The sequence below is a fragment of the Schistocerca serialis genome, chromosome 4, assembly GCF_023864345.2.
Source record: "Schistocerca serialis cubense isolate TAMUIC-IGC-003099 chromosome 4, iqSchSeri2.2, whole genome shotgun sequence".
In the NCBI taxonomy this organism is placed as follows: Eukaryota; Metazoa; Arthropoda; class Insecta; order Orthoptera; family Acrididae; genus Schistocerca; species Schistocerca serialis.
This window is the reverse complement of record NC_064641.1, coordinates 627536434-627563554: the sequence shown is the minus strand read 5'-3', so window position 1 is coordinate 627563554 and position 27121 is coordinate 627536434. Positions and strand designations below refer to the sequence as shown.

General features: G+C 42.5%; 1 protein-coding gene across 2 annotated transcripts in view; it reads left to right on the top strand.

Moving 5' to 3' along the window:
* Window positions 1-23344, top strand: part of LOC126475447 (glycogen-binding subunit 76A) — a 320338-nt gene extending 296994 nt beyond the window's left edge. For both annotated transcript variants that reach the window (XM_050103312.1, XM_050103310.1), the window contains exons 4-5: window positions 2787-3948; window positions 22239-23344. In XM_050103312.1, coding sequence (XP_049959269.1) covers window positions 2787-3948; window positions 22239-22619 — 1543 coding nt within the window. In that variant the 3' untranslated portion in view covers window positions 22620-23344. The remainder of the gene's footprint in view (window positions 1-2786; window positions 3949-22238) is intronic.
* The last annotated feature ends 3777 nt before the right edge of the window (window positions 23345-27121 follow it).

The window sequence follows — 27121 nt, the reverse complement described above, 5'->3', positions numbered from 1 at the left end:
CTTTTTTAGGTACTTGTTACTGTGATATGACAAGGTGCCAATCATGCTCGATGAGGGGGGGTCCTCGAGAAAATTTTGTTGGGAACCCCTGCTGTAGAGCATATAGGAGTAAAACATGAACTGAAGCCGTTGCTTACGTGGTTGAACAGGAAGAAAATGTGACGTCAGAGCCGTGCGGTGCCCTCTATCGAGGTTCCGGTGAATAGTTAAATAATAGCAGAGCTATGTAATTTTAAAAAATATTTCTTTAAAATGTGTACTGAACAATAAACACAAGTAATGGTTAAACTATGGAAAACAAATCGCATTTCCGAAGATATAAGTGTAGCCCCTCAATAACAGTAAGTACAGGATAGTATGTTACTTTTTCTTTTTTTACATTAGAAACTAATGAAAGAACATCCATTTACGATTCAATACAACGCTAAAAGTATGTTAAAATAATGTACCAAAATAAATAAAACTTTAAAGGAATAAAGTACAACAATGAAATGTGGTGTGCCCTTTCTGGGCACAAACTACAATCCTCCAACTCGTGAAGTTACAGTAGCGCCATCTTTGGGCTTACAGTATAAGCAGGTGGAATAAAATAGCATTACGATGTCGAGAGTTAGCCAGTGGTGCATAAAAATGAACAATTAAGTAAAATAAAGGATTGAAATCGTTGATTTGCATGATTTTAGCTTATGCACAATTTTTATTGTAATTTTTCAGCTTACTATTTCATTCATGTTTAGTCATTTGTTCATTTTTGTGCGCTACTGGCTTGTTCCATAACTTTCGACATTTTAATGCTGCTTTATTCCACCTATTTATACTGTAAGCCCAGAGATGGCGCTAATGTAACTTAACGAGTTGTACGGTTTTCGTTTATCCCCAGAGAGGGCGCACCGCATTTTATTGTAGTACTTTCATTCATTTAAAGTTTTTATTTTGGTACATTAGTTTTAACATTGTACTTTTCGCGTTGTATCGAAGTGTAAGTGGATCTTATTCCATTAGTTCCTTATGCAAAAAAGAAAAAGACAAATATCCTGTACTTACTTTTTCTGAGAGGCTCACATATGACTTAGCAAATGTGATTTGCTTTCCGTGGTTTAACCACTACTAGTGGTTTATTGTTCAGTGTAGTTTAAAAAGAAATATTTTTAAAAATTATATAGCTTTGCTGTTATTTAACTATTTACCGGCACTTCGATAGAGGGCACCACACGACTATCATGTCACATTTTCCTCCCGTTCAACCATGTAAACAACGGTTTCAGTTCATTTTACACTCCTGTATGCTCTACAGTAACCAATATTGTTTATTACGTGACCCTTCCGACTAATTCACCTGTTGCTATGTGGTATGTAGTTGTATAGTGTTATGTTTGCACTTAAAATACGTTGACAACAGTCGTATATTTGTTCCTGATTCTCCTGTTTTGTAATTTTTAGAACTAAAGATGGCTATGTAATGGTTTAAGTCTAGGTCTGCCGTAGTAGAACCGAACTATGTGAAACGCTTTCTGGAATTCAGGGAACATGGTATCAGCCTGAGTGCCGGTGAGAACCTGCCGATTCTGTTTGGCGAATAGAGCGAAATAGATTTCAAGCGATCGTTGTCTGCGAAAATTCCTACACAGATGTTTTTTTCTCTTAAAAGATCACTTACTGACGGCAATATAGGCCTTCAGTCGTGTGCGTCATCCTCCAAAACGGATGTGGCTTTCATAGTTTCCAATCATTCGGAACGTTTCGTTCCTCCAGTGGCCGACGGTAGACTGCTTCTACAAGATGAGCAAATTCCTCCGCTCACTTTGCGCCTGAAACTGTACCTGTTAGATTCTGTCATCTGTTCACCAGCTGTAGTTGACTTTTTATCCAGTGGTGACTTCTTTTGGTACCTCATTCTGGCGACGATTGAAAGGAAAAACAGCAGTACCATCTTCCTCCGCGAAACAATTTTATACAAAAGGAATTTAGTATTTCGACCATCATTGTTTTATTCTCTGTTACGACCTAGTTGCGGCCACAGAGTATTTAGACAAATGGCTTTGATCTGTTTGCTGATTTAATATAAGACCAAAATTTTTTCAGCCAGACCGGTAGCAAGAACTGTACTTTCAAATTCAGTCAACGCTTTACGCATGGCGCTCCGTACGCTAATTTCGGCCTCGTTCAGTGTTTATCTGCAACATTTTGGCTACGTTTCTGATCTGTCCTGAAGATTTCTTTGCTTTCGGAGCAGTTAGCTGAAACGGCTTTCGAACCACGGAGGGTTTTCCCCATGTGTCAAAACCTCCTAGGGGCTGTGAATTTCGTGTGGAGAGTTTGGTAAAACATGACTTGCGACAACCTGTGTCAACGTCCGCCTCGGTAGCTGTGCGGACAGCGCAGTGGGTTGCTAACCGAAGGGACTGGGTTCGATTCTCTGGCTGGTCGGAGATTTTCCTCCACTCGGGGCTGGGTGTCAGTCTTTACGTTCGTATCGCCGTTACTGACATTTCAGAGTCTAGATGGCTGTATGGGTAAATACCAAAAGCCACTAAATAAAAAAAAAAGTCCAAGGGATACCCACTCAATCTTTGATGCAAGGAACACTAGATGGAATACCTAACCACTCACACCGAATTGTATTAAAGTCTCGATTGGTGTTTCGTAAACAAATTAATGTATGATTTTTCATAAAGTTGGAAAGGGTATCTTCACTACGCATATCAGTAGTATTGCCGTCAGAGTCCTGTGATATTTTTGAAATTTCTTTTTCTTTCGCATCGCTGAAAAACCTTCTGTTTTCGCAGATCGACCAGGACACCGAGTGAAGAGACCCGGTCGTCTCCTCGATCGCAGTCGGCAAGCGACGACAGTCGACCCCTGAGCGAGCTGTCTGCGCTCGAACCGACGCCGAGCTCGTATTCCACGATAGAAGATTCGGTCGCCACGGCAGAGTTTTCCGTCTTGGAGGACGGAGTGCCCCCTGAGTCGGACAGGCTGAAGGGGATGCCAGAAGAGGAGGCGGAGGAGGCGCTGAGTGCAGTCGTGAGGCGGCTGGGACTCACCAACGGCGAAGCTGGACGCGGCGGGTGCGACTGCGTAGTGCGCCTCCATAATGGCAAGTGCGTCATCCACCACAACAGTCTGCGTAACGGAAGAGACGCGTTGCACCACCGGCCCGGGAGCGAAGTCGACCGCCTCAAAGTCTCGGACCACCAGGAGGACAGTAACGGAGCGGCACTGAACGGAGATTCGGAGACTGAATACGAGAGGACATTTGTGTCCGTCGACTTGCAGATGAACTGTCAGTTAGACGCTGAAGCCGAAGCGCCGGTGGAAGAGGGAGGAGTTACGGACGACGACGGCCCGCGTGAGCGGATTAGCGAGGAGAAGTCGGCAGAGAACCTGCGTGCACTGTGTGAAGAAGCCTCTGGGGAACGTGAGGAGAGGCACGAAGAGGCGACGAACGGTGTGTGCGTCGAAGCGGACGCCTCGCAGCAGGTGGAGTGCCGCATCGTGGTGAGCCCCGAACCGGAGGACGAAGCGGAGGCGCAACAGGAGAAGGAACGGCCTCCCGTCAACGGCAGCGGCAGCGCCTCTAACGACGAGGACGACGACTCGCGGCCGCAGCGTGTCCGCCGCTGCTCGTCCCTAAAGAGCGGCAAGACTCCCCCTGGCACGCCGGGCCGCAAGAAGATCGTGCGCTTCGCCGACGTTCTCGGCCTCGACCTGGCCGACGTGCGCACCTTCCTCGACGAGATCCCCAAGATCCCCAGCTCCGCCTACGACGACCTGCGCGACGTCGACCTGGGCACCTCGGCGCCCAGCTTCCTGCCGGCGCCGACGACGACTATACTGGGAGATTCCCAGCAGCAGTCGTTCGCGTTCCCCACCGCCCGCACGCTGGTGCCCCTGTTCCAGCAGCCTTGGACGCAGCCGGACTTCTTGGACCGTGTGCGCGACAGACAGGTCAGTAGGTAGTTCTTTATTATTCCTGAATCTCCATTATTCACTTCCGTCTTATTCATATTAGGCATCAACCCCTAAAAAACTAATTACTTCATATAGAGTCGTGAAGCCGTATCACTGACAATGATCAATTCCAAGTCTAGGAGCCCATCTTTTGGCCTGTCATTGTTTCGTTGGTGATAGTATTACATGACACACTGTTGTTGACCTAGTTTGATGCAGCTGTTCGTGTTGTTATAACCTGTCACTCATTGTTCCTCAACATAATAATGTTATAATTTTAATTCCTATTCAAAGGAATTTTTTTCACCACCACCACCACCACAATCATTTTCTTAGATCTTTAGCCAGCACTAGGAATGATTTACACCTGAATCCAAAGCGACTGCCCCTTTTTTTTCTTCTCCTACCCCTTGCCACTTCCTCCCACTCCTGCTCCCCCTTCTAATTATCCCTATCTCCTCCTCCTCCTCCTCCTCCTCCTCCTCCTCCTCCCCCCCTCCTCTTCCTATTCATCCAGCACCTTCTTTTCCTTATTCTTCTCCTTCTCCTTGCCATTCTCCTTCCCTTCCTTATCTACATCTGCATCCATACTCCGCAAGCCACCTGACGGTGTGTGGCGGAGGGTACCCTGAGTACCTCTATCGGTTCTCCCTTCTATTTCAGTCTCGTATTGTTCGTGGAAAGGAGGATTGTCGGTATGCTTCTGTGTGGGCTCTAATCTCTCTGATTTTATCCTCATGGTCTCTTTGCGAGATATACGTAGGAGGGAGGAATATACTGCTTGACTCTTCGGTGAAGGTATGTTCTCGAAACTTTAACAAAACCTCGTACCAAGCTACCGAGCGTCTCTCCTGCAGAGTCTTCCACTGGAGTTTATCTATCATCTCCGTAACGCTTTCGTGATTACTAAATGATCCTGTAACGAAGCGCGCTGCTCTCCGTTGGATCTTCTCTATCTCTTCTGTCAACCCTATCTGGTACTGATCCCACACCGATGAGAAGTATTGAAGCAGTGGGCGAACAAGCGTACTGTAACATACTTCCTTTGTTTTCGGATTGCATTTCCTTAAGATTCTTTCAATGAATCTGTCTGGCATCTGCTTTACCGACGATCAACTTTATATGATCATTCCATTTTAAATCACTCCTAATGCGTACTCCCAGATAATTTATGGAATTAACTGTTTCCAGTTGCTGACCTGCTATTTTGTAGCTAAATGATAAGGGATCTATCTTTCTATGTATTCGCAGCACATTCCTCGCCGTCCTCCTTCCCTTCCTCGCCGTTCTCCTTGTCTTCCTCTTCCTCCTCCATGCGTTTCTCGTCCTCCTCCTTACCTTCATCTCTTTCTCCCTATTTTTTACTTTCCTTCTTCTACTCTCCATCTCTCCCAACGTTGTGACTCCTTTCCCCCTGTTTGTTTGTAATACATCAAATTTTATTTTTTTCACCTAGGCACTCAACTGCCATGCCCTAGACCAACACTAAACCTGTGTAGGTAATATACAACAGCATCATCTGCAAACTTCATGGAATATACGCTCTTGTCCACCAGCTGTTTGTTGTTTTAGTAATGTGTTCGTAGGCTGTCTACACTAATCTCTTTCTCTGCATGGCTACCGCAACATACTGTACATCCACTTGGACTTGCTTAATGTCGTTAACGCTCAGTCTCCTATTACTATTTTCACTCCCTCCCTCGCACCTACTTGTCTCCATTACCAAATTATGTACTCGTTAATGACTCAGTATGTATCGTATCACTCTATCCATTTCTTTTAGTCAAGTTACGCCATTGAGTTCTTTATTGCTCCATTCACTTGAGTACTGCTTCACTAGCTCCATTTAATCGTGGGCATTCTTTTGAAAAAAAAAACCTCATAAAAATAAAGACTCTTCCCTTTGTATTTACAGTTATCGTCATTTTCATTTCTACACAAGGCTACAAACCAGACAAATATTTTCAGATAAAATTGCTTAACTCTAACATTTGTTTGATGTTAATACACTTATCATCAGCCAAAGGTTGCGTTTCATTGGCAGGACACTTAGAAGATGCAACAAGTCCACTAAAGAGACAGCTTACACTACACTCGTTCGTCCTCTGTTAGAATATTGCTGCGCGGTGTGGGATCCTTACCAGGTGGTATTGACGGAGGACATCGAAAGGGTGCAAAAAAGGGCAGCTCGTTTTGTATTATCACGTAATAGGGGAGAGAGTGTGGCAGATATGATACGCGAGCTGGGATGGAAGTCATTAAAGCAAAGACGTTTTTCGTCGCGACGAGATCTATTTACGAAATTTCAGTCGCCAACTTTCTCTTCCAAATGCGAAAATAATTTGTTGGGCTCACCCTACATAGGTAGGGATGATCATCAAAATAAAATAAGAGAAATCAGAGCTCGAACAGAAAGGCTTAGGTGTTCGTTTTTCCCGCGCGATGTTCGGGAGTGGAATGGTAGAGAGATAGTATGATTGTAGTTCGATGAACCCTCTGCCAAGCACTTAAATGTCAATTGCAGAGTAATCATATAGATGTAGATGTAGATCAGAATATTTTTCGTTCTATTATTAGTTTACACTTGTGCTGCAGTAAACTATTTCGCTTCCGAAGTACCTAAAGTCATATACTACATTTAGTCTCTCAGGACGTAATGCCCTCAGCACCACCTGATGTAATTAGACTACATTCCACCACCATCGTTGTATTTTTGTTGTTTTCCTTTTAATAACCTCTTTAAGAGATTTCAGTTCCATTCAGCTGATCTTCAAAGTCCTTTGTTATATCTGTCACATTTGCAATGTCCTGGCCAAATCTAATTTCTTTCTTTATTGTCAACTTTAATTCCCTTTCCATACATTTCTTCAGTTTTCTTCAACACTTTCTCTAGGTACATATTCAATAACAGGGATAGTCATTAATATGTCTCACTCCCTCTTCAACTACTGCTTCCCTTTCATGTCTTTTGACTCTAATAATTGCAATCAGGTTTCCGAAAAAATTGTAAATACATTTAGTTTTCACACTGCAGTCCAGTCAGTGTGATCCATTCAAAATTGTTAAACATCGGTTTATTTTATTACTTAATTATTTTATGAGATGATGCAGCAGTACATTGAGGACGAATAAGGTTGACACCAGCCCTAGAAGCCTATGTAGCTATAAACGTACGTTTCGTTTTCTTCAACCTTTCTTCTAAGATAAGTTGTAGGGTCAGTATTTCCTCGCGTATTCAAATATTTCTCCAGAACCCTAACTGATACTCCCCCGAGATCGGCTTCTACCAGTCTTTCGATTCTGTAACTAACTCGTGTCAGTATTTTGCAACTATGATTTAACTAATGGTTCTGAAGTATTTTCATCCTTTACCACCTGCTTTTTTGGATTTAAAGTTATTATATTCTACATAAAATCGAAGGGCATTTCTATTGTCGCATATTCCTACACGCCACATAGAACAGTTGTCGCATACGGCTCGCTCAAGGATATCAGTAATACTGATTGAGAGGTAATATTATCTGCGCCAGGGTCTCGTTTCCATTAAGATCTTTGTGTTCTGTAAAATTATTTTTGCATTATCATACCTCTAATCTCATGTTAATTTGCTTCCTCTTTGCTTTTCATTATATTGTCTTCATGTTTGTTTCCCTTATGTAGCCTTTCTGATCTGTATAGTTCTTCCACCTTGCAGTTCTTTGGTAATGGCTTGCCATCTGAGTTCTTAATAGTCATGAAATTGCTTATCTTTCCTCCAAACGTCTCTAATTTTCCTATAGGCTGCTTGTATCTTTTCTCAACTCATGCCTGTTTCTACATCCTTGCATTTGTTCTCTAGCCATTTATTTTAAGCGATTTCGCATTTTCTGTAAGTCTCATTGTTTAGACATATGTATTCCCCTTTGCGTTATTTGCAGTATTTTGTATATTTTACCCTTTCGTCAGTTAAATAAAATTTAGCCTTGTTGTCAGAGGATTTCTACTAGATCTTGTCTATATAAATAATTTATTCTAAACTGCCTTCAGTTTTTAATCTTTCAAGGCTTTACATTCGTCTTCTTCTGAACTCCTTACCCCGTTTCAGAAAAACTGTTGGCTAATGCTCCCCTTGACACCCTAAACAACCTCTGGCTCTTTCAATTCATTCAGGGCCCATGGCCTAACTACATACCTTTGTTTCAATTTCTTCAGTTTTAATCTGGAGATAATGACCAATAAATTACAGTCAGTCCACAACTGCTCCTGGAAATGTCTTACAGTTTAAAATCTAAATTCTAAATCATTGTCTTACCACCATATATTCAACGTTAAATTTTCCATTGTATCCATGTGTCTTCCAAGTATACAATCTTCTTATGGATTTTTTTAAACCAAATGTTATCGATAACTAAATTATGCTCTGTGCAGAATTCTACCTGACGGCTTCCTCTTTCATTTCTTTCCCCCATGTTCGCGTGCTATTTTTCCTTCTCTTATTCTTTCTACTATCGGACTTCAGTTCCCAATTACAACTACAGTTTCGCCTACTTTAACTATTTAAATAATTTCTCTTCTTTCAGCATTCATTTCTTCAATGCCATCATCTGCGAAGCTAGATGGCACATAAGCTTGTACTATTCTGCTGAATGATGGTTTCGTTCCTATATTGACTACGATAGTGCATTCACTATTCTGTTCATAGTAGCGTACTTTCATTCCTATTTTTATTAATTACTAGATATAATCCTGTATTACCTATATTTTATGACCGTATACGCACCTGATCAGAAGACGTGTTCTTCTCGTTAGCGCGCTTCTCTAATTCGCACTGCGTATGACTTCAACCTATATATTTCCCCTTTTAATTTCTGTGACCTTCCTGCCCGATTAAGGGATCTAACTTTCTTTAGTGTCAACTTGATTTCTGCTGTTTGCAGTACAAGCACAGTCAGGCCATGTTGCCTAATGTTAAGAGGCACGATTTGTCAGTTTTCCAGATCGTTGTCCCTGAAACAACTGAATAGTCTGGTACACTTCTTCAGGAAGTATAGGTTAGTCTGGTCTCTCTACGGAAGCCCCTTCGTTGTGGATGCGCGTACATCGACATGAGCGTGACCCGTTACTACATCGACAGTGAGTTGCTTTTCTGACGAAGACACTGATGAAATACAGTGTTTTCGGAAATTCCCGTTACAGACTTCTAGGCCGTGTAGAAGTGAGTGAGTAGATAGTATTTTGAACTAGAACCCATGTCCGGAAACTTATCTTTTCCGTGCTACAATAATTTGAAAACAAGTTGGAAACGGGACCACTTTTACAATTAGTTGGTTAGGCGTGACACATTACATCAAGTGTTTTACCAGTCCACCCATAAATAGCCAAAGAAATTGCTCGTGTACTCGTTGACGGGTCCTCTTGAATGTGATGTAGTATGGTCTCTTCTAATTCGCATGTGCAACGTTTCCTTGGAGCACCACAGTCACGCCTGCTGACCTTGAAGGTACCCTTTCTCGAAGCCGTTGCGTAATTGTGGCGAAAAGGGTGTGCGATGGAGTCGGACGTTGTCCAGAACAATAAAGGCAACGAGCAGCTCTTCCATTACCGTGAGCTTCGACATTCAGAAGGATCATGTCGGTGTATTCTGCAAACTTAACCATGTCGCTCTAACACTCACATACACGTGAATGATGCTCGAACCAGGTGAGAGAGGTAGGTCAGACGTCAAATGACATCATATGATCCGACGTAACCACCCTCCCACCATGATTACCTTGTTGCATATCTATCTAGCAAACATTTTATCAGACAGCTATAGTACGGAAACGGTACCTTTCCAGACGCGGGTTCCTATTCAAAATATTATGTACTCACTCCCCTCTACAGATCCTAGAAGTTTGTAGCCGGAATTTCTGAGCACCCTGAATCCGAAGCCGCAGTGCCCGGTTTTGAAGTAGTACGATGACAATGTTCCATCCGAAAAATGGTTCAAATGGCTCTAAGCACTATGGGACTTAACATCTGAGGTCATCAGTCCCCTAGAACGTAGAACTACTTAAACCCAACTAACCTAAGGACATCACACACATCCATGCCCGAGGCAGGGTTCGAACCTGCGACCGTAGCGGTTGCGCGGTTCCAGACTGAAGCGCCTAGAACTGCTCGGCCACATCGGCCGGTATTCCATCCGACATGCACGCAAGTCCGAAAGAACATCGCATCGTACTTCTTTACAATACAGGGACTGCAGTTTAGTATTTATTGGCCGATACCGGGCCAGCAATTAAAAATTAAATGACTCCCTTTTCGGGAATGACATTACTGGGAACTACGAGTAAAGGTATGACACATGGAAGTTTGGGTATGACCGTGAATCATGTTCGGATAGACGAAGCGGTTAAGGTGACGTCTCGCGTAAATTGGGAAATCCGGGTTCGAGTTCCGGTCCAGCACAAATTTCCACTGTTGTCATTCCATTATACAGGGTGTTTCAAAAGGACTTTACAACTTCAAAAATTCATACAAATTTATTGAAAGAAGATATCGATCTGGGTTCAGTGTTATTTTGTATGGAAACACACACAGTTCTTTTTTCTACCTTCATTTGGTTATCCTGCACACTCCCATCTTCAGTCACTGGCCGGGGTAGCTGAGCGGTTCTATGCGATACAGTCTGGAGCTGAGCGACCGCTACGGTCGCAGGTTCGAATCCTGCCTCGGGCATGGATGTGTGTGATGTTCTTAGGTTAGTTAGGTTTAAGTAGTTCTAAGTCTCGGGGACTGATGACCTCAGATGTTAAGTCCCATAGTGCTCAGAGCCATTTGAACCATCTGATGTGAATTTCTTCCAAAACTCGCTGTAGCATTGCAGGTATAACTTGTTCAGTGGCGACGTAAATTCTTGCTGTAAGTTCAGGTAGAGAAGCCGGCACAGGAGGTAGAAACACGATATCCTCGACGAATCCCCATTAAAAAAATCATGTCAGGTCTGGGGAACATGGGGGCCATTCAGTTGGCGCATCACGGCCAATCCATTGACCTGGAAAGCGATCACTGAGAAAGTCACGGACGTCAGCCAGGTAATGGGGTGGTGCACCACTTTGCATGAAGTAAACATTTCGTTTCTAGTCATCCTCATCGATCTGTGATATCGAAAATTGTTGTAACATATCTATCTAGAGCGTACTTGGTACGGAAATTACGCTAAACCGTTGTCGCCGACAGCGATTCTTCAAACCAAAGCACACAGCTAGCACGCTAGTGTCCAGTGGAGCAAGCCATCTTTAACGCCACTGCCGCTAGTGCTCCTTATGGTGTGATTCGGCAGTAGCAAACTACACTAGACTAAATTTAGTGTATTTCCATATACAAATTGACACCACGATCACCTCTGTAGGTACTATGAATTAATTCATATAAATTTTCAAAGTTGTAAAGTCTTTTTTGAAACACCCTGTACATCTGGAGGTGATTCATATTCGCAACTGAGAATACATTTCATGAAGGATATTGTCAAAAGTTGATGTTTTCGACGCGAGAAGAATACCGAGAATACACAATACAGCTCGAAAATCTGCGAAGTGCACGGTTAACCGGAGGTTTCGCTACCTACGCGATTAAGTGAAGACGTCAATTCTTACAAACGTAATAGCTTTTTGCTGACACACTCAACTGAAACACTGTGCTGTTATGATCTGACAAGCGGCTTAGGGGCGCTTAAGAGCACGCTGCTCGTGATGTGTGGGTTCTTCTTAAGTTTGCGCCTGCTCCCGTCGCGGCGAACGTTGACCCTGACATGAACCACATTATTGATGTGCAGCAAAGGTCTTTGCTACTCACTTCTACTTCGACGGCCCGTCTTGTTCACACTACATACTTAAACAGTGTGATGGTAGCATACAGGGCTCGAGTTAAAAGCTAACTTACGTTTCTGCCTGTTCATGGACAGTGCTTCCACGAATTGTGCAAGAGGTTTAGCCAGTGGTAATCACTTACGGTGAACGCACTACACGTAAACCATCTTCTGGACAGCTCTGTCAACAGGCGGAGAGCAAATAACTCAGTACATTTCACTTGCAAATCGGGTTCTTGCACGCTGGCTGACGTTTGCTGGCGGCGGGACGTAAACGCCAGTGGAAATAGCCCCGCATACCGCCGGCCACCAGCTAAGCGCTGCCAGGCGCTCTTGACACGGTGCCACGTCCGTTTACAAACCGCCTCGTGCCCTGACTAATTTAGGGCTATAAAAACAAACTGCAATACAATAAACTTCGATCTCTCTCTCTTTCTTCCTCCCTCTCTATGTATTGACGATGAGGAAGCTAACATAAACCATCTCCATTACATCTAGAACGAATAAACGTATCGAGATGTGGCCTTCGCCAAGTTGTAGCGTAAAAGCTTTCGATAAAGTAAGTTGAGAGAAGCTATGAAAGAGAATGAACACAAAACGAATATATCTGCTCTTACTAAAGGTGAGGCTGTCAGAGACAGCAAAGGACTTAGAAGACCAGTTGAACGGAATGGACAGTGTCTTGAAAGGAGGTTATAAGATGAACATGAACAAAAGCAAAACGAGGGTAATGGAATGTAGTCGAATTGAGTCAGCGGCTGCTGAGGGAATTAGATTAGGAAATGAGACTCTTAAAGTAGTAAAGGAGTTTCGCTATGTGGGGAGCAAAATAACTGATGCTGGTCGAAGTAGGCCGGCCGGAGTGGCCGTGCGGTTCTAGGCGCTACAGTCTGGAACCGCGAGACCGCTACGGTCGCAGGTTCGAATCCTGCCTCTGGCATGGATGTGTGTGATGTCCTTAGGTTGGTTAGGTGTAAGTAGTTCTAAGTTCTAGGGGACTGATGGCCTCAGAAGTTGAGTCCCATAGTGCTCAGAGCCATTTTTGATGGTCGAAGTAGAGAGGATATAAAATGTAGACTGGCAATGACAAGGAAAGCGTTTCTGAAGAAGTGGAATTTGTTAATATCGGGTATAGATTTAAGTGTCAGTAAGTTGTTTCTGAAAGTATTTGTATGGAGTGTAGCCATGTATGGAAGTGAAACATGGACGATAAATAGTTTGGACAAGAAGAGAATAGAAGCTTTCGAAATGTGGTGCTACAGAAGAATGCTGAAGATTAGATGGGGAGATCACATAGCTAATGAGGAGGTATTGAATGGAATTGGGGAGAAGAGGATTTTGTGGCACAACTTGACAAGAAGAAGGGACCGGTTGGTAGGACATGTTCTGAGGCATGAAGGGATCACAAATTTAGCATTGGAGGGCAGCGTGGAGGGTAAAAATCGTAGAGGGAGACGAAGAGATGAATTCACTATGCAGATTCAGAAGGATGTAGGTTGCAGTAAGTACTGGGAGATGAAGAAGCTTGCACAGGATAGAGTAGCATGGAGAGCGGCATCAAACCAGTCTCAGGACTGAAGACCATCACAACAACAACACTAAATGTAGTAGAAAACATGTACCAAGTGAGAAAAGACAGGTCAAATTTGGGAATAAGACAAGAATGCAGTTTGTCTCCGATTTTATCTAATATTTAAATTGACGACGTGCTTAGGTAATCGAAAACTAAATTCAGTTTTTATACTAACGACTTCAACGACATGAATCATTTTGTAACATTACTTTTTGCTGATGATCAAATTTTGATTGCTGTTAGCGACAACACATTGCAAATAGATGCTCGTATTTTATCCGCAACAGCAAAGTTGTATCATCTTTTGGTATCTTTATAGAAAAGAAGAGTTATGACTTCTAGCGGCCAACAGCCGATTCACATCCAAACAATAAGAAGTAATCAGAAAGTAGAAGGAGTAAACTCATTCATCTTCTTAAGAAATACTCTCACATTCGTGGCCGAAACGAAGACACGTAAGAAAGTAGAAAGATTCAATTATATCAACAGAACAAAATATAGAATCTTCGGAAGTAAAGCAAGAAAGGAAACTCTACGGAAGTTCTGCAAAATGATATGTGGAAGTGAACTGTGGGCTGTAACAAAAAGAAAATAAACAAATATCACTACAATCGGAGATGAGATTCGTAAGAAGAGTAGTTGGCTACATGCTGTCAGACGGGAGGATGCATGCTGACATCATAGAGGCTCAAATGCGCAAATTAATGAATACAAGAACTGCAACCATCATGTCACAAAAATGGAAGATGACCGAATATCAAAATTAACGATAAATTATTGTGCAGTGGACAGAAGATATTTTGTAAGACAGAGGAAATGGTGGCAAGATTAATAGTTTCAACCAAGGTGCGTAACAGATAAACGCCTAATACATGCAGGAAGAGCTATATATTTTTCTGTGATTATGGAGTTTGAACAAATAGTAACAAGATAACAGTATCGCAAATCACTGTCCCGTTGACAGGAGAAGAGGTTCCTTGTTTCAGTGCAGCAGTTATTCTGGAAGGTTTTCTTCAGGTGCCAAATCTCAGTAGATATAGTGAATTCGCATATGTCAGGAGCTCTGCGGACAAGGGTAGTGGGCACGGGTTTCCGTTGTGCTGGTGGGTGATGGCAGCTGTTGGCGTTGAGGTACACGTCTGTGTGTGTTTTCTTTCGGTAGACGGAGTGTCCCAGTGTGCAGTCCGTTTTCTTCATTATTAGGATATCGAGGAAGGGTAGGCACCTGTTATGTAGCTTATACTGTAGTGCTCCGTACACTTTTATACATTTGTCGAGTTAGCTCTGTTTAGTTACACTCTAAGGGGGAAAAACAAAACAGAGGCATCACTAAAAATTATCCGAATTGGACGAAAATCTGTAGAAGTTATGTAAATGTAAAGAGAAAAAAGATTACGATTTCAGAAAAACTGGATGATTTATTAAAGAGAAAGTAGTTCATAAAATGAGCAAGTCAATAACGCGTTGGTCCACACCTGGCCCTTATGGATGCAATTATTCGGCATGGCGTTAATTGACAGAGTTGTTGGATGTCCTTCTAAGCGATAGCGTGAAAAAATTCTGTCGAACTGACGTGTTAGTGTGTCAAAATCCTGAGTTGATTGGAGGGCCCCGCCCATACTTCTCCAAACGCTCTCAGTTGAGGTTAGATCCGGGAGTCTTGCTGGCCAAGGCAGGATTTGTCAAACACGAAGACAAGCAATAGAATCTCTGGTCTGTGCGGGAGGGCATTATCTTGCTGGAATGTAAGCCCACGATGGTTTGCCACGAAGGGCGATGAAATCGGGTGTAGAATACTGCTGACGTATCGCTGTGCAGTAAGGGTGCTGCGGATGACAACCAATCCCAGACCATCACTCCCGGGTGTTGAACTGTGTGGCGGGCGACACTGAGACAGGTGAAAGGTGAGCTCCATGTGGTTCCCAAGTCGTGCAGTGACCGTAAACCATAAAATTACCAAATATGCAGCAACCAGTCGCAAAATCATGTTTTATTTATTCTCTTTTGCAAAAGTTATGTTTGACCTCTGCTTGAGACAGTATCACTACTCAGAGCACATATTGGTTGAAAGCACCGATGATGGCTGTTAATTAGTTGAAATCGATTTGCAAAAGTGAATGAATAAATTTTGCGACTGGTTGCTGCATATTTGGTAATTTTAGTGAGATTGGTATCCCACCGTTGTCCGGGCTGTTTCCACACACGTCTTCGTAGGTCAACGTGGCTCAGTTCGAAGCGGGACCCATCGCCGAAGAAAATTGTGCGGTAGTCAATGAGATTCCAGTCCTATTCTTTTAAGTTACGTAGGATACGGGCTATGCTCCACACGATAACGTGTTACACCTCTTGTGAGAAGAGGGAAACAGCTTAAGGATCCTTGCTATCGTACCAGCATTCAGTCACCTTCGTTGTAACACGTCTGGCGTTTCCTTCGCCTCGAGTTCGTTATCAGTGTTGCAGCCTATTCTTTTTTGAAGTGAACTAAATCTCTAATCGAACGCTAAAACGCGCACGCGCACGCCTCTGCCTTTCCTCGGCCGGTGGCAGGTGCTTCTAGGGATCGAAAAGCCTTGCAAAGCGACACTCCGGTTGATATGCGAACATACTTGCCGATTACTGTCCCTTTGTCTTTACTTCTCGACACATCATCCAGAATACCATGAAGAACTGACGTGTCTATATTTGGTCAATTTGCCAGTAAAAGGTTTGCTGGCCTTACAAAGCTTTGAGGGTCATTTGTTTCCCCAATAACAAAACAAGGAAACTCTTTGTCATTTTACTACTGATAGAACATTGTACATTTTCTTCGAATCTCAACCTTTTAGGTTAGATTTAAACGTGACAAAACTCTAATATAAATTCATGGTCCATAATGCACTGTGTGAAAAGGGCTACAACTGGTTACATACTATACACAACTACAACACAATCATGGATTTTATGTTTTAATTATTACTGCTATACATTTTAGTCAACGTCGTCGTCATCATCATCATCATCATCATCATTATCATTATCATCATCAGGTGGATTCAGATGCTTTTATATTGTGAGATTTACTTGTGACGCGTCTAGGTTGCAGACAAAATAGGCAAAAAGATTGGGTGTTGTCTGGTGCTGATGAAGAAGCACCGGCGTTAATTTATAACTCAGGAAAGTGTTATACACGTAAGGTCCCATAAAGCTGTCAAATTATGGGGATGCTGATTCCTGCGTTTCACCCGCTGCTACAAGCATGCATCGACATTTTCCATAGGATTTAAATCTGGTGGCTTAACGAGCGAGCCGAAGTTCTATAGAGTGACTAAGTCTTAGCCAAACAAGGTAGTATGTGGACAACCCTGTTATGGAACGTCCCCTTTGAACAATTATACATGACTGTGCTTAAACTGACACACAATATTTTGTTAGCGCAACGCAATCTGACTTTCAAAATTCCCTACAAAACAATGGCCCTGACTAACATTAAACTATACCTTTCACAAATCACTTACCTCACAAAAATCTTCGCTGCTCAAGCTACTGCAATACAGCGAGCGCCACTACTGCCAGCTAAATAAAAGATTCAAACTATGGAAGGCACTAACTACTGATAGGGATAGTTAGCAAATGAAAGATATTAATAGAGAACAAACAATGTATTTACCTTGATATCATCATATATAAATATAGCAGTTCATGATAAATTTCAAAACTCCGCCATCTCTCTCCCCACATCCACCACTGCTGGCGGCTCACCTCCAACTGCGCAACGCTACGCGCTGTTCACATCCAACTGCCGCTGCCCAACACTACAATGGCGAGTATTACAACAATGCAAAGCAGCCACAGACTGCACACAGCACAGCCAGTGATTTTCATACAGAGGTGGCATTACCAATAAAAAAACCTAAACAGCCTACTTACACTGTGAACGCAGCTGTAATTATGTGGGAAGATGGAAGTCCATAGCATTCTCATCCTGATGTAAAAAGAAAATACGATATCGAGAATGTTGGAATAAACATCCTACTTCTTGTTCAGCTTAGCCTGAATGTATGGTTGCAAGTTAGGTACAAAAATATCCCGGTAATCGATTCAGACCCGAATTATACTTACCTAACATTGCACGTTAAAAACCGCATTGTGCCGTTGGTACACTCGATGCTTTGCATCATTTGAAAACAGGCAAAATCTTTACTCGTCCAAAAACAACACGTCTCCTCTCAGTTGTTTTGTCAGGTCCACTGTTGTTTGACCCACTGCAGCTTTAAGTGGCGATGTGAACGATAGTCTTTGATGCGCCGTTCTTTGTAGACAAGCTGTACAGTTGATACACGAACAAATCATACAACTTCATTCACGGTGTGGTCATGGGCAAGTCCAAATACCACAACTCCCTTCTGCCATTCTGTCGCGTCTGTGCGTCGTTCCATCTTACTGCTTCGTTTGCATACAACCGACTGGCATGTACACACTACTTCGATCTCTGATAACAGCTCCGTTCCCATTTGCAGTTTACCAGAACGACCAGTGCCATTTTCTAAGGTAGCGAGTATTTTTTGCCTCGTGAACTTACACTATCTGATCTAAAGTGTCGGGACATCCTACGTAATCCGAATTGACCACTGGATGTGATGAGACGCGGACCTGCCGGTATAGAGGAAGGTGGCGAGTGTTGCGTTGGCAGTAGAGAAGTAGTAAAGGCAGAGCGAGTCGGTCGTCAGAGCTCAGTGACTTCGAACGTGACTGTGAACTACTCACCTGAATAACAGATTCATCAGTGACATTTCAACCCTTTTAAAGCTGCCCAACAGTCTTGGTGACGTGGAGTGGCGTCGCGAAGGAATAACCGCAGCTCAACGAAAACCAGGCAGAATTCATTGACTGACGGAGAGGGTCCGTCGAGAACTGCGGAGGGTGATCGTAAAAATCACATGAAATCATCGGGAGTAATCACTCGTGAATTCAAAAGTGTTACCAGCAGGCCAGTCAGCGCATTGACTGTGCGTGGCAAATTAAAAGAATGTGGTATGACGGTCGAGCAGCTCCACATAAGTCACACATTCCAGTAGTCCATGGTAAGCGTCGTGTTGAGGTGGAGCAAAGAGCGATGACACTGGTGACTGTAAAAGAGTGATTTGGAGTGATGAGCCATGGTATACGCTACAGCAATTCGATGGAAGGTTTTGGATTTGTTGAATGCGTGGCGAACTTAACGTTCCATCAAGTGTAGCGTGAGCAGTGGAGTACAGAGGAGGTGGTGTTATGGTAAGGGGGTGATATACATGGTTAGTGTGTGGTCCCCTTATTGGACTCGAGAAAATGCTGACTACAGACGCGTATGAAAACGTTTTACAATAATGGGTATTGTGTACAATAGTCGTAAAGTTCAGGTACGATTATTGTGATAGTATACTGGGTTATAAAAAATCATCTGTGAGGCAATGGTATGTGGACAATAACATTTCTGAATCGGTCTATCCTACCCAGGGTTCGACCTGCCTCTAATGGAACATATTTGGGATGAGTTAGAACATCGGCTTTGCTCCAGACTCCAGTGTCCAGCATCACTACCTCCTTCGGTTTTGGATCTTGAGGAAGAATGGGCTGCCATATCTCACCAGGCATTCACATACTTCATTGAAAGTGTTCCCAGTATAGTCCAAGCCGTCACAAAGAGGAACGGGAAGCCCTATATTAATGTCCATTAATAGTGTCTGGACACTTTTGATCAGATAGTGTTTGTAATTTTCTGGTGCATTAAAACTGTGTGCCCTACCGAGACTAGAACTCGGAGAGACGCTCTACCGTGCTTGGGTAGCTCAGTCGGTAGAGCACTTACCTGCTTAAGGCGAAGGTCCCGAGTTAGTCTCGGACGAAGTTTCATATCAGCATGCACTCCGCAATGGAGTGAAAATTTCATTCTAGATCATGTACTGGTAAGGGTGATTTCGTGGCCACCTGCGGGTAACTTGGGTTCCCTAAATATCTAATAAACAGCACTGCGCATTCCGATGATGAATGCCTTAGTTACTACTACTAGTTCGTAGTTTCGCCTGTAGAGCACCTTGCCGCAGTAGCTAGTTTTCCAAGCGAACAGCGAGGTTATCCTCTTTTCATCGCCGAAAAAGTGAGGCAGACATTTGAAGCAGTATTACTATACCTATGTTTGTGAAGTTACACATTGTGATATTCTTTTCCTGTTGCAAATGTACGAAACATTATGTTCCAGTATTAATATTTTAATTTATCCTTAAGATTAGACGGTAAGTTTTTGTACAAAAACATGGCGGTGTTAGTATGAGCCCTTTTCGTGCTGGCAGTATTATCCTCCAAAACAAAAGGGGACCAAATTATAATCACAAGAGAGTTGCTGCTCAACTTTGTGTTGCAGACGCCCCAAAGAGTTAACTTGCAGGAGGAAAAAACTTGAGATAAACAAGACATGGTCGGAGTCTTAAAGGCAGTATCAGAGAAATGAACTGACCTAAAAAACGCAGATGTTTTCTACATCTGAAGCAAGCCTTCAAAGACTCTTTCCTTGTGACTTGCCTTTCGAAGGACAGTTAGAAGAAAAATCAGAAGGAAACCAATTTTGTCTGCTGGTCGTGAGACTGAGGCGTGTGTGATTTTTGTAAATAGTTAGTATTTTTCAATATATTGAAGCTATATGAATTTTGATAAACATGATTTTTGAAATTTGTGTAAGGGACGACATCGTAGTCGGGTTCCACACTGTGCACTCTTGCAGTTATATTGGATTTAATAAAACTAACTTTCTTGTATGTTCTGGTTTAATCTATTTAATTTATCCCACAGGGCTCAAATTACCAACACGACTTTATTTTCGCAGATTGTGTAAGTTTCCATGACACAAATTATATTTTTTGCCCCATGCATTATTCCCGATAAAATGTATGATAAGTCAAAGACATGTCAGAGTATGTTCACAGCAACTCTTAAGGGGGGGTAGGACGTCAAGCGGGCCGACTTGGAGCGGGAGAGGCATCACAGGACATTTTAATTTCCAGTGTCTATACTTTCACAAATAAATTCATAAAACTTTGTCAGCATCACCAGGAAGGATTCAGGATTCACACTCATTGCCGTGGAAGTTCGACAACATAACAAAATAAATTTTTTTACGTGTGAAATTTCATCATTTTTTCACTTACAAATGGCTGCATTTGTTGCTATACGTACACTTTTCTTCATAAGTTAGAGAGATTCTTCGATGAATTTTGCATAGCTTACATACCATACTTACAGGTGGATGAAACTCTAGAATTTATTTAATTTATGAAAAAACGAATGATCTGTTGTATTTTAAACTTCATGTTTAGAAAAAACACAAATTTTGTAGTGAATTACCTCAATTTTTACCGCAGTTTTTAATAGATTTGGAAAATTCTAGAGTTTCATATACGTTTAAGTATGGTTTGTATGCTGTGCAAAATTCATCGAACCATCTCTCTTACGTACGAATAAAAGTGTACCTATAGCAACAAATGGTGCCATTAGTAAGTGAAAAAATGATGAAATTTCACATCTAAAAAAAAATTATTTTGTTATGTTTTCGAACTTCCACTGCTATGAGTGTGAATTCTGAATCCTTCCTGGTCATGCTGACAAAGTTTTATGATATATTTATTAAGATGAATGGACACCCTCGGACATGTCCGAAAGAACAGATACTATCGGTGACCAAGCAGCTCGTTAGAATGAAATTACAATGAAATGAAATGAACACCCTTAGCTGCTTACAGGCGTTGACATACGTCAACGGGGACAGATGAAAATGTGTGCCCCGACCGGGACTCGAACCCGGGATCTCCTGCTTACATGGCAGACGCTCTATTCATTTTTTTTTTAAATCTCATTTTGTTCGTTGTATCTGCTCGTTGCGGACGTCGAAAGATACCCGTTTAAGTTCGTTGTTGATCCATTAACTCAGTTTTTTTATTACAGAGGGCAGCTAGCCTTCTGACCGAACACGCTGAGTTACCGTGCCAGCATCCATCTGAGCCACCGAGGACACAAAGGACAGCGCGACTGCAGGGATTTATCTCTCAACGTATTGTCGCGCACTACATTTGTAGTGCCCCGCCCATTATACTCATTACTCGCGGCGCGTTGCCGATTCCCGTAAGAGTTGGGGCACTGTTTGTGCATTCGCACAGAAGAAGAAGAAGATGGTCAAGTGGCCGGTGAGCCTTAACTATATATTTATTAAGATGGTATCTGTTCTTTCGGACATGTCGCGGGAGGCGTGCCAGAGATAAATCCCTGCAGTCGCGCTATCCTCTGTGTCCTCGGTGGTTCAGATGGAAGCCGGCACGGTAGCTCAGCGTGTTCGGTCAGAGGGTTAGCTGTCCTCTGTCATAAAAAAAACTGAGTTAATGGATCAACGATGAACTGAAACGGGTGTCTTGCGACGTCCGCCCCGAGCAGATGAAACGAACGAAAACGAACAAAAATGAGATTAAAAAAATGGATAGAGCGTCTGCCATGTAAGCAGGAGATCCCGGGTTCGAGTCCCGACGGGGCACACATTTTCATCTGTCCCCGTTGACGTATGTCAACGCCTGTAAGCAGCTAAGAGTGTTTATTTCATTTCATTGTAAAGTTTTATGAATTTATTTTTAAAAGTATAGATAGTGGAAATTAAAATGTCCTCTGGTGCCTCTCCTGCTCCAAGTCGGCCCGTTTGACGTCCTACCCCCCTTAAGTAGATAGAAACGAAATTGTGCCAGTAACTATAAAAAATCAAAGTGGGACCCATTAAACCACCTGTTCCTTTGCGCGTAAACACGACTCGAGTCCATTTTGGTACGAGCTACTGAGGAGAACCCGTTTCCAAACTTGGTCCGCTAGACACACTTTTCTGGTCGTGTGTGCCGGCAGGTGTGCCTGGAGAGCGCCACGCTGCAGGACCCGGCGCTGCTGTCGCTGAGCGGCGTGGTGCGCGTGCGCAACCTGGACTTCCACAAGTCGGTGCACGTGCGCTACACGATGGACGGCTGGCGCACGTGGGCCGACGTGCAGGCGCGCTACGTGGACGGCTCGTGCGACGGCTTCTCGGACCGCTTTTCGTTCGTGGTGTACGCGGACGCGCTGCCCGCCGGCGGCCGCCTCGAGCTGGCCGTGCGCTTCCAGTGCCGCGGCGCGCAGTTCTGGGATAGCAACGGCGGCGCCAACTACGCCTTCCAGTGCGTCGCCTCCGCCGCCGCCCCCGCGGTCGAGCCGCTGAGCCCCGTCGACGACCGCTGGCCGTCATTCTACTAGCGGCCCCCGGCGTCGCGCCACCGCCTCCAAAGCGACGTCACGGCGCCGGCCGCTACCCGGCGAGACACCTAGCGGCGCGGCTCGCAACCCGCCCGCAAGGCTCCGCTACTCAGCAGCCTACAACTTCGTACATAACCACCATTGTATACCCTCGCCTTCTGCTGTCACATTTTAAGCCGAATGTAAAGTATTGTTGAGTTACTCTCAGCGTAACAAAAGTGAGAGTGGGACGCGTGCTATGGCAACTGACAAATTGAATAATCATTCGGGAAGCGTTCCGCCAGAAAATTCTTCGTGGTGTAACTTCATTAGAAACTCAATTAGTTTGAGGGCCTAAACAGCAGCATCAGCTGTTTCCTAGTTAATGCAAACGCTGCGTAAAAACGAATATTTAATCATCTCAATGTGGAAAAAGTATAACGAGAATGCTAATTCGACACGCTTATTCAGCTCCGTACAATTCTCATAGAAACAGTATCTGAACAGAAACAGAAGTTATTGTGTTATTCCCGAAACACCGAGAAAGATTGAGAGTGGATGGTACATACGTGACAAGTATCCCATATTCTAAGATAAATTAATTGATAGAAAGATATTTTTGCACAAAAGCGCGTGTTAGGCTGATATATCATTTTCGAAGATAGTATGTTTTATGGCAATCGGGAGATCTAAAGCGCATGAGATACTATGGTTGTGCGGCTGTGTGGGGAGAAGACGGAGAGAGGGAGTGGGAGAGGGGATGGGGACGACGGAGGGGGGGGGGGGGGCAAGGTAGAGAGAGAGAGAGAGAGAGAGAGAGAGAGAGATTGATTTTCATTCACTCGTAGATGTGCCAGGATCGAGTTCGTATTTGATTTCATTGTCGGTGTGTCGTCGTGAAATGAAGGCACACGATGAAAGGTTTTATACTTATTCTGTGCGCTCGGATTAGCATGTGCTGCCGAATACTGTTGTTGTGAATTAATTTGCTAATAAACTCAGAGTTGAGAAACAAAACATGAAAGATATTTCGATGTGGAGAACAAAACTCAGTAAAAAGGTATATAATCGGATGTCTTGCACGTTAAAGGTTATTGACATATAGTTATTTGAAATGATAGTTTATCGTACAGACGGTACACAACTGGTTGACATTTTGCGAGTGATGGTCCTCAGTTTATTGTTTGGGGAGTCCTGTGGGAGATAAAGGCGTAGCAGTCAGACGTACAAAATGTTCGAGTGGCATTGTGAAGTCGAAGGCAGCATAGACACGAACAGCTGAAACTTCACGCAAGATAGAGCTTTTAACTGATACTAGTTCATAGAATTGGTTGCTACCAACGCGGTTTCTTGTTTTGAACTTAAATATGTTCACAGGCTGTATCTAAGGGTTGGTAACTTCGACAGCTGCTCAGGGCTTCCCCATATGCTCTTCACAACGGAAGAAATGAATTTCAGTGTCACTGTATATATGTAGAAGATATCGCGATCTGGGACTGCCGTCATACTAACAGTGCGTCAGTACTCTAAGACTGAATAATACACTAGTTTACATTATAGATATTGATTGGTATAAATACTTTTACGTTGGTCTGATTTATAGCTTTAATTTATCTTAAACTGATAAAGTTACAGTTAGGTAGTTCTGTTCAGAAATGCGCTCACTTTCAAAGAAGAGGAACTGAAGGGAGAGTAGTGAGTAGAAATTAACAAAATCTTAGCCCCATTCATGCACTAATACACGTCCATATTGACACTGAAACGACAACCTCATAACACCTTCATAATAACGTTGGGCCAACAGTGACACCTTCTTGAAGACGTGATCACAGACAATACTTACCATATCACAAACATGACTATACTACATTGTTGCAGATTGTTAATATTTAACCATTCAAAGAATCAATTACATAATAAGAGCAGCAAATAAAATTTCCTTGCAGTACAGCACAGAGAATTATTTAAAATATGTTTTTTACAAATTATTTCGAAATATTTTTGTACTTCATTATACTGACTATTGGTCTGATGAATGATCTGAGAGACATGTTTTACCCATTGTATATATCAGTTGACAAAGCTGCAATATATGACTGGTGGTAGTTCTTGACTGTTAATAATTTTCAGCAAGGAAATAAACTGCAAATATATGTACAGATAGCCAATTAAATAGCAGTTGCAAGTAAGATGTCTAGCATTTTAGCATAAACCTCCGCCGCAGTGCAGTAATAATGAATCTGCCTTACTTTTTGAAATTGTTTTCTCAGGTGTAGGAAATAAGAGTTCCTTCAGATGGGCTAATATTCAACTGTTTCTAACAGACAGTAGTTCTCCCATTTTATTTAGTTATCTCTTCATATGTTTTTTATGCAGTGGCCAAAGCTTTTATTTTTATAGGATTCTCAGATTTCCTTGAAATTTTAATTTTTTACGTCTGTTATGGAAAGAGCGAGTACTAATGAATGTTTTCAGTGGTAAAGATTAACAGTTTTGAAGTATTCTGTACTTTATAGTTGAGGGGTGGTTAAAGTAATTATACTGCGGGTCATTAATTGAAACACCAAAGCATAGAGTTTATTAAATTGTTGTTCTCAGATGTTTATAACGCACTAATAAATGAATATAATGCCATTGAAATGTGTATTAGATATACGTGTACAAGTTTACACAGCCTGTCAGTTCGAATAAAATTCTTCTGGGATTGTGGTCACGTTGTGTTTGTGATTTTGGGAGAAAGAACTTTATATTAACTGAAAATAGAATTTAAACGCTGCCTAAGAATACACTGAAAGACAGCTCCAACATTCAACGTAATCAAACAGGTGGGTAGCACTTAATAAAAAAAATTAACAGATTGTAAGTTAAGAGCATCTTCTATCACATTCTCAGAAACTTTTAAAATTCCATTGTTAGTTCATGTTTTTATCGGTGTATTTAACAACATGGTGCCCTCAGAAACCCAGGGACTTTTATTGGAACTGTGTGTTCAATATTTTTGTGATTGAAGGTATATAAATTAGAATTTAGACATCTGATGGTTAAGAAAGGTCATGTGCTCTACTTTCTGCATCTTGATGTGACAAATAGTTCTATATGCAAAACATAATAAATTTAAAAATGTGTTCCAATTTATTAAAACGTTATTTTACTAGGGGTTTATCGATCAATAAAAAATGTTATTCTAAATGTTATCACGTAAATTATATATTGCTGCGAAGCAAACAGATGTTGCAATAGTTGTTGAAGGCATGTTACAGAGCCAGCCATCGTATGATTGGATTAGTAGATTTGAAAGAAATGTTACATCTGAGAACAGCCTTTCCAAGTGACACAATGTGTTATCTGGTTACGTCAATATAGATGGAAAATGTCTTGGTAAGCTTTTGTGCAAGTTGTGTTTGTGTGTGCCTGTGTGTCTGGTTACAGCGTAGCTCTTATTAATTGGAAAAAATATATAAAAGTAGGAGGCTTTATCTCATGATCTTTCACTCCGTTTTAAGGAATTTAAGATTGTCTTCAGTAAGCAATATCTAGTTACTAAAGTCTTTTATGTAACTTCTGTGTACTGACTTGGAAACCATAAGGCTTCCATTATCATTAAAAAATAAGAAAATTGTACCTGAGCCATACAGAAATATGTGCTGTTAAGTATCTGGAAATAAAGTCTATTCTTAAAATTTTTTGTTTTCTGTCTTGAAAAGAAGCCACATAGAACTTTTAAAATGAACTGCAATGTAACTTAAATGAGTATTCCTTCTTTATCTATCTGAATGATGGCAAATATTAATCAAAAAACAATTTTTAATGAATTAAACAAATAATTATTTCCGTCACTCCCCCCTCCTGCTCCATCCCAAATCCCCATCAATATCCATTTCCTGGCCCCACCACAAACAAAATACCCCGGTCACCACTACAACATCGATCGGCCTGGCAATATACACTGCCTAACAAAAAAAGTAGGGCACCTAGAAGCGGAGGGGGAAACTAAATCAAACTTGAGAAGTCATGTGATTATGAATTCGGGTCAGACTTACAAAGAGCTTCGCGGTATGAGTCCACTTAGCAAAATGGCTCTGAGCACTATGGGACTCAACTGCTGTGGTCATCAGACCCCTAGAACTTAGAACTACTTAAACCTAACTAACCTAAGGACATCACACACATCCATGCCCGAGGCAGGATTCGAACCTGCGACCGTAGCAGTCGCACGGTTCCGGACTGCGCGCCTAGAACCGCGAGACCACCGCGGCCGGCAGTCCACTTAGCAATTAGACGCTTCACCCCCTCTGGTCTAGATGCATGCACTGATTCGGTAGGGGGGGAGGGGGTGTCAAAAAACCATTGTATGCTCTCTTGAGGCAAGATGGCCAACAATTATTGTAGCTGGTCCTTTATATCCTGGATACTTGCATTGTGAAAGAGCTGAAGTCAGAACTGGTCCCATATGCGCTCTATCGTGCCAGATCTGGGGATCTTGATGGCAGTGAGAGTGCATCAACATTCGGCAGACAGGCCAT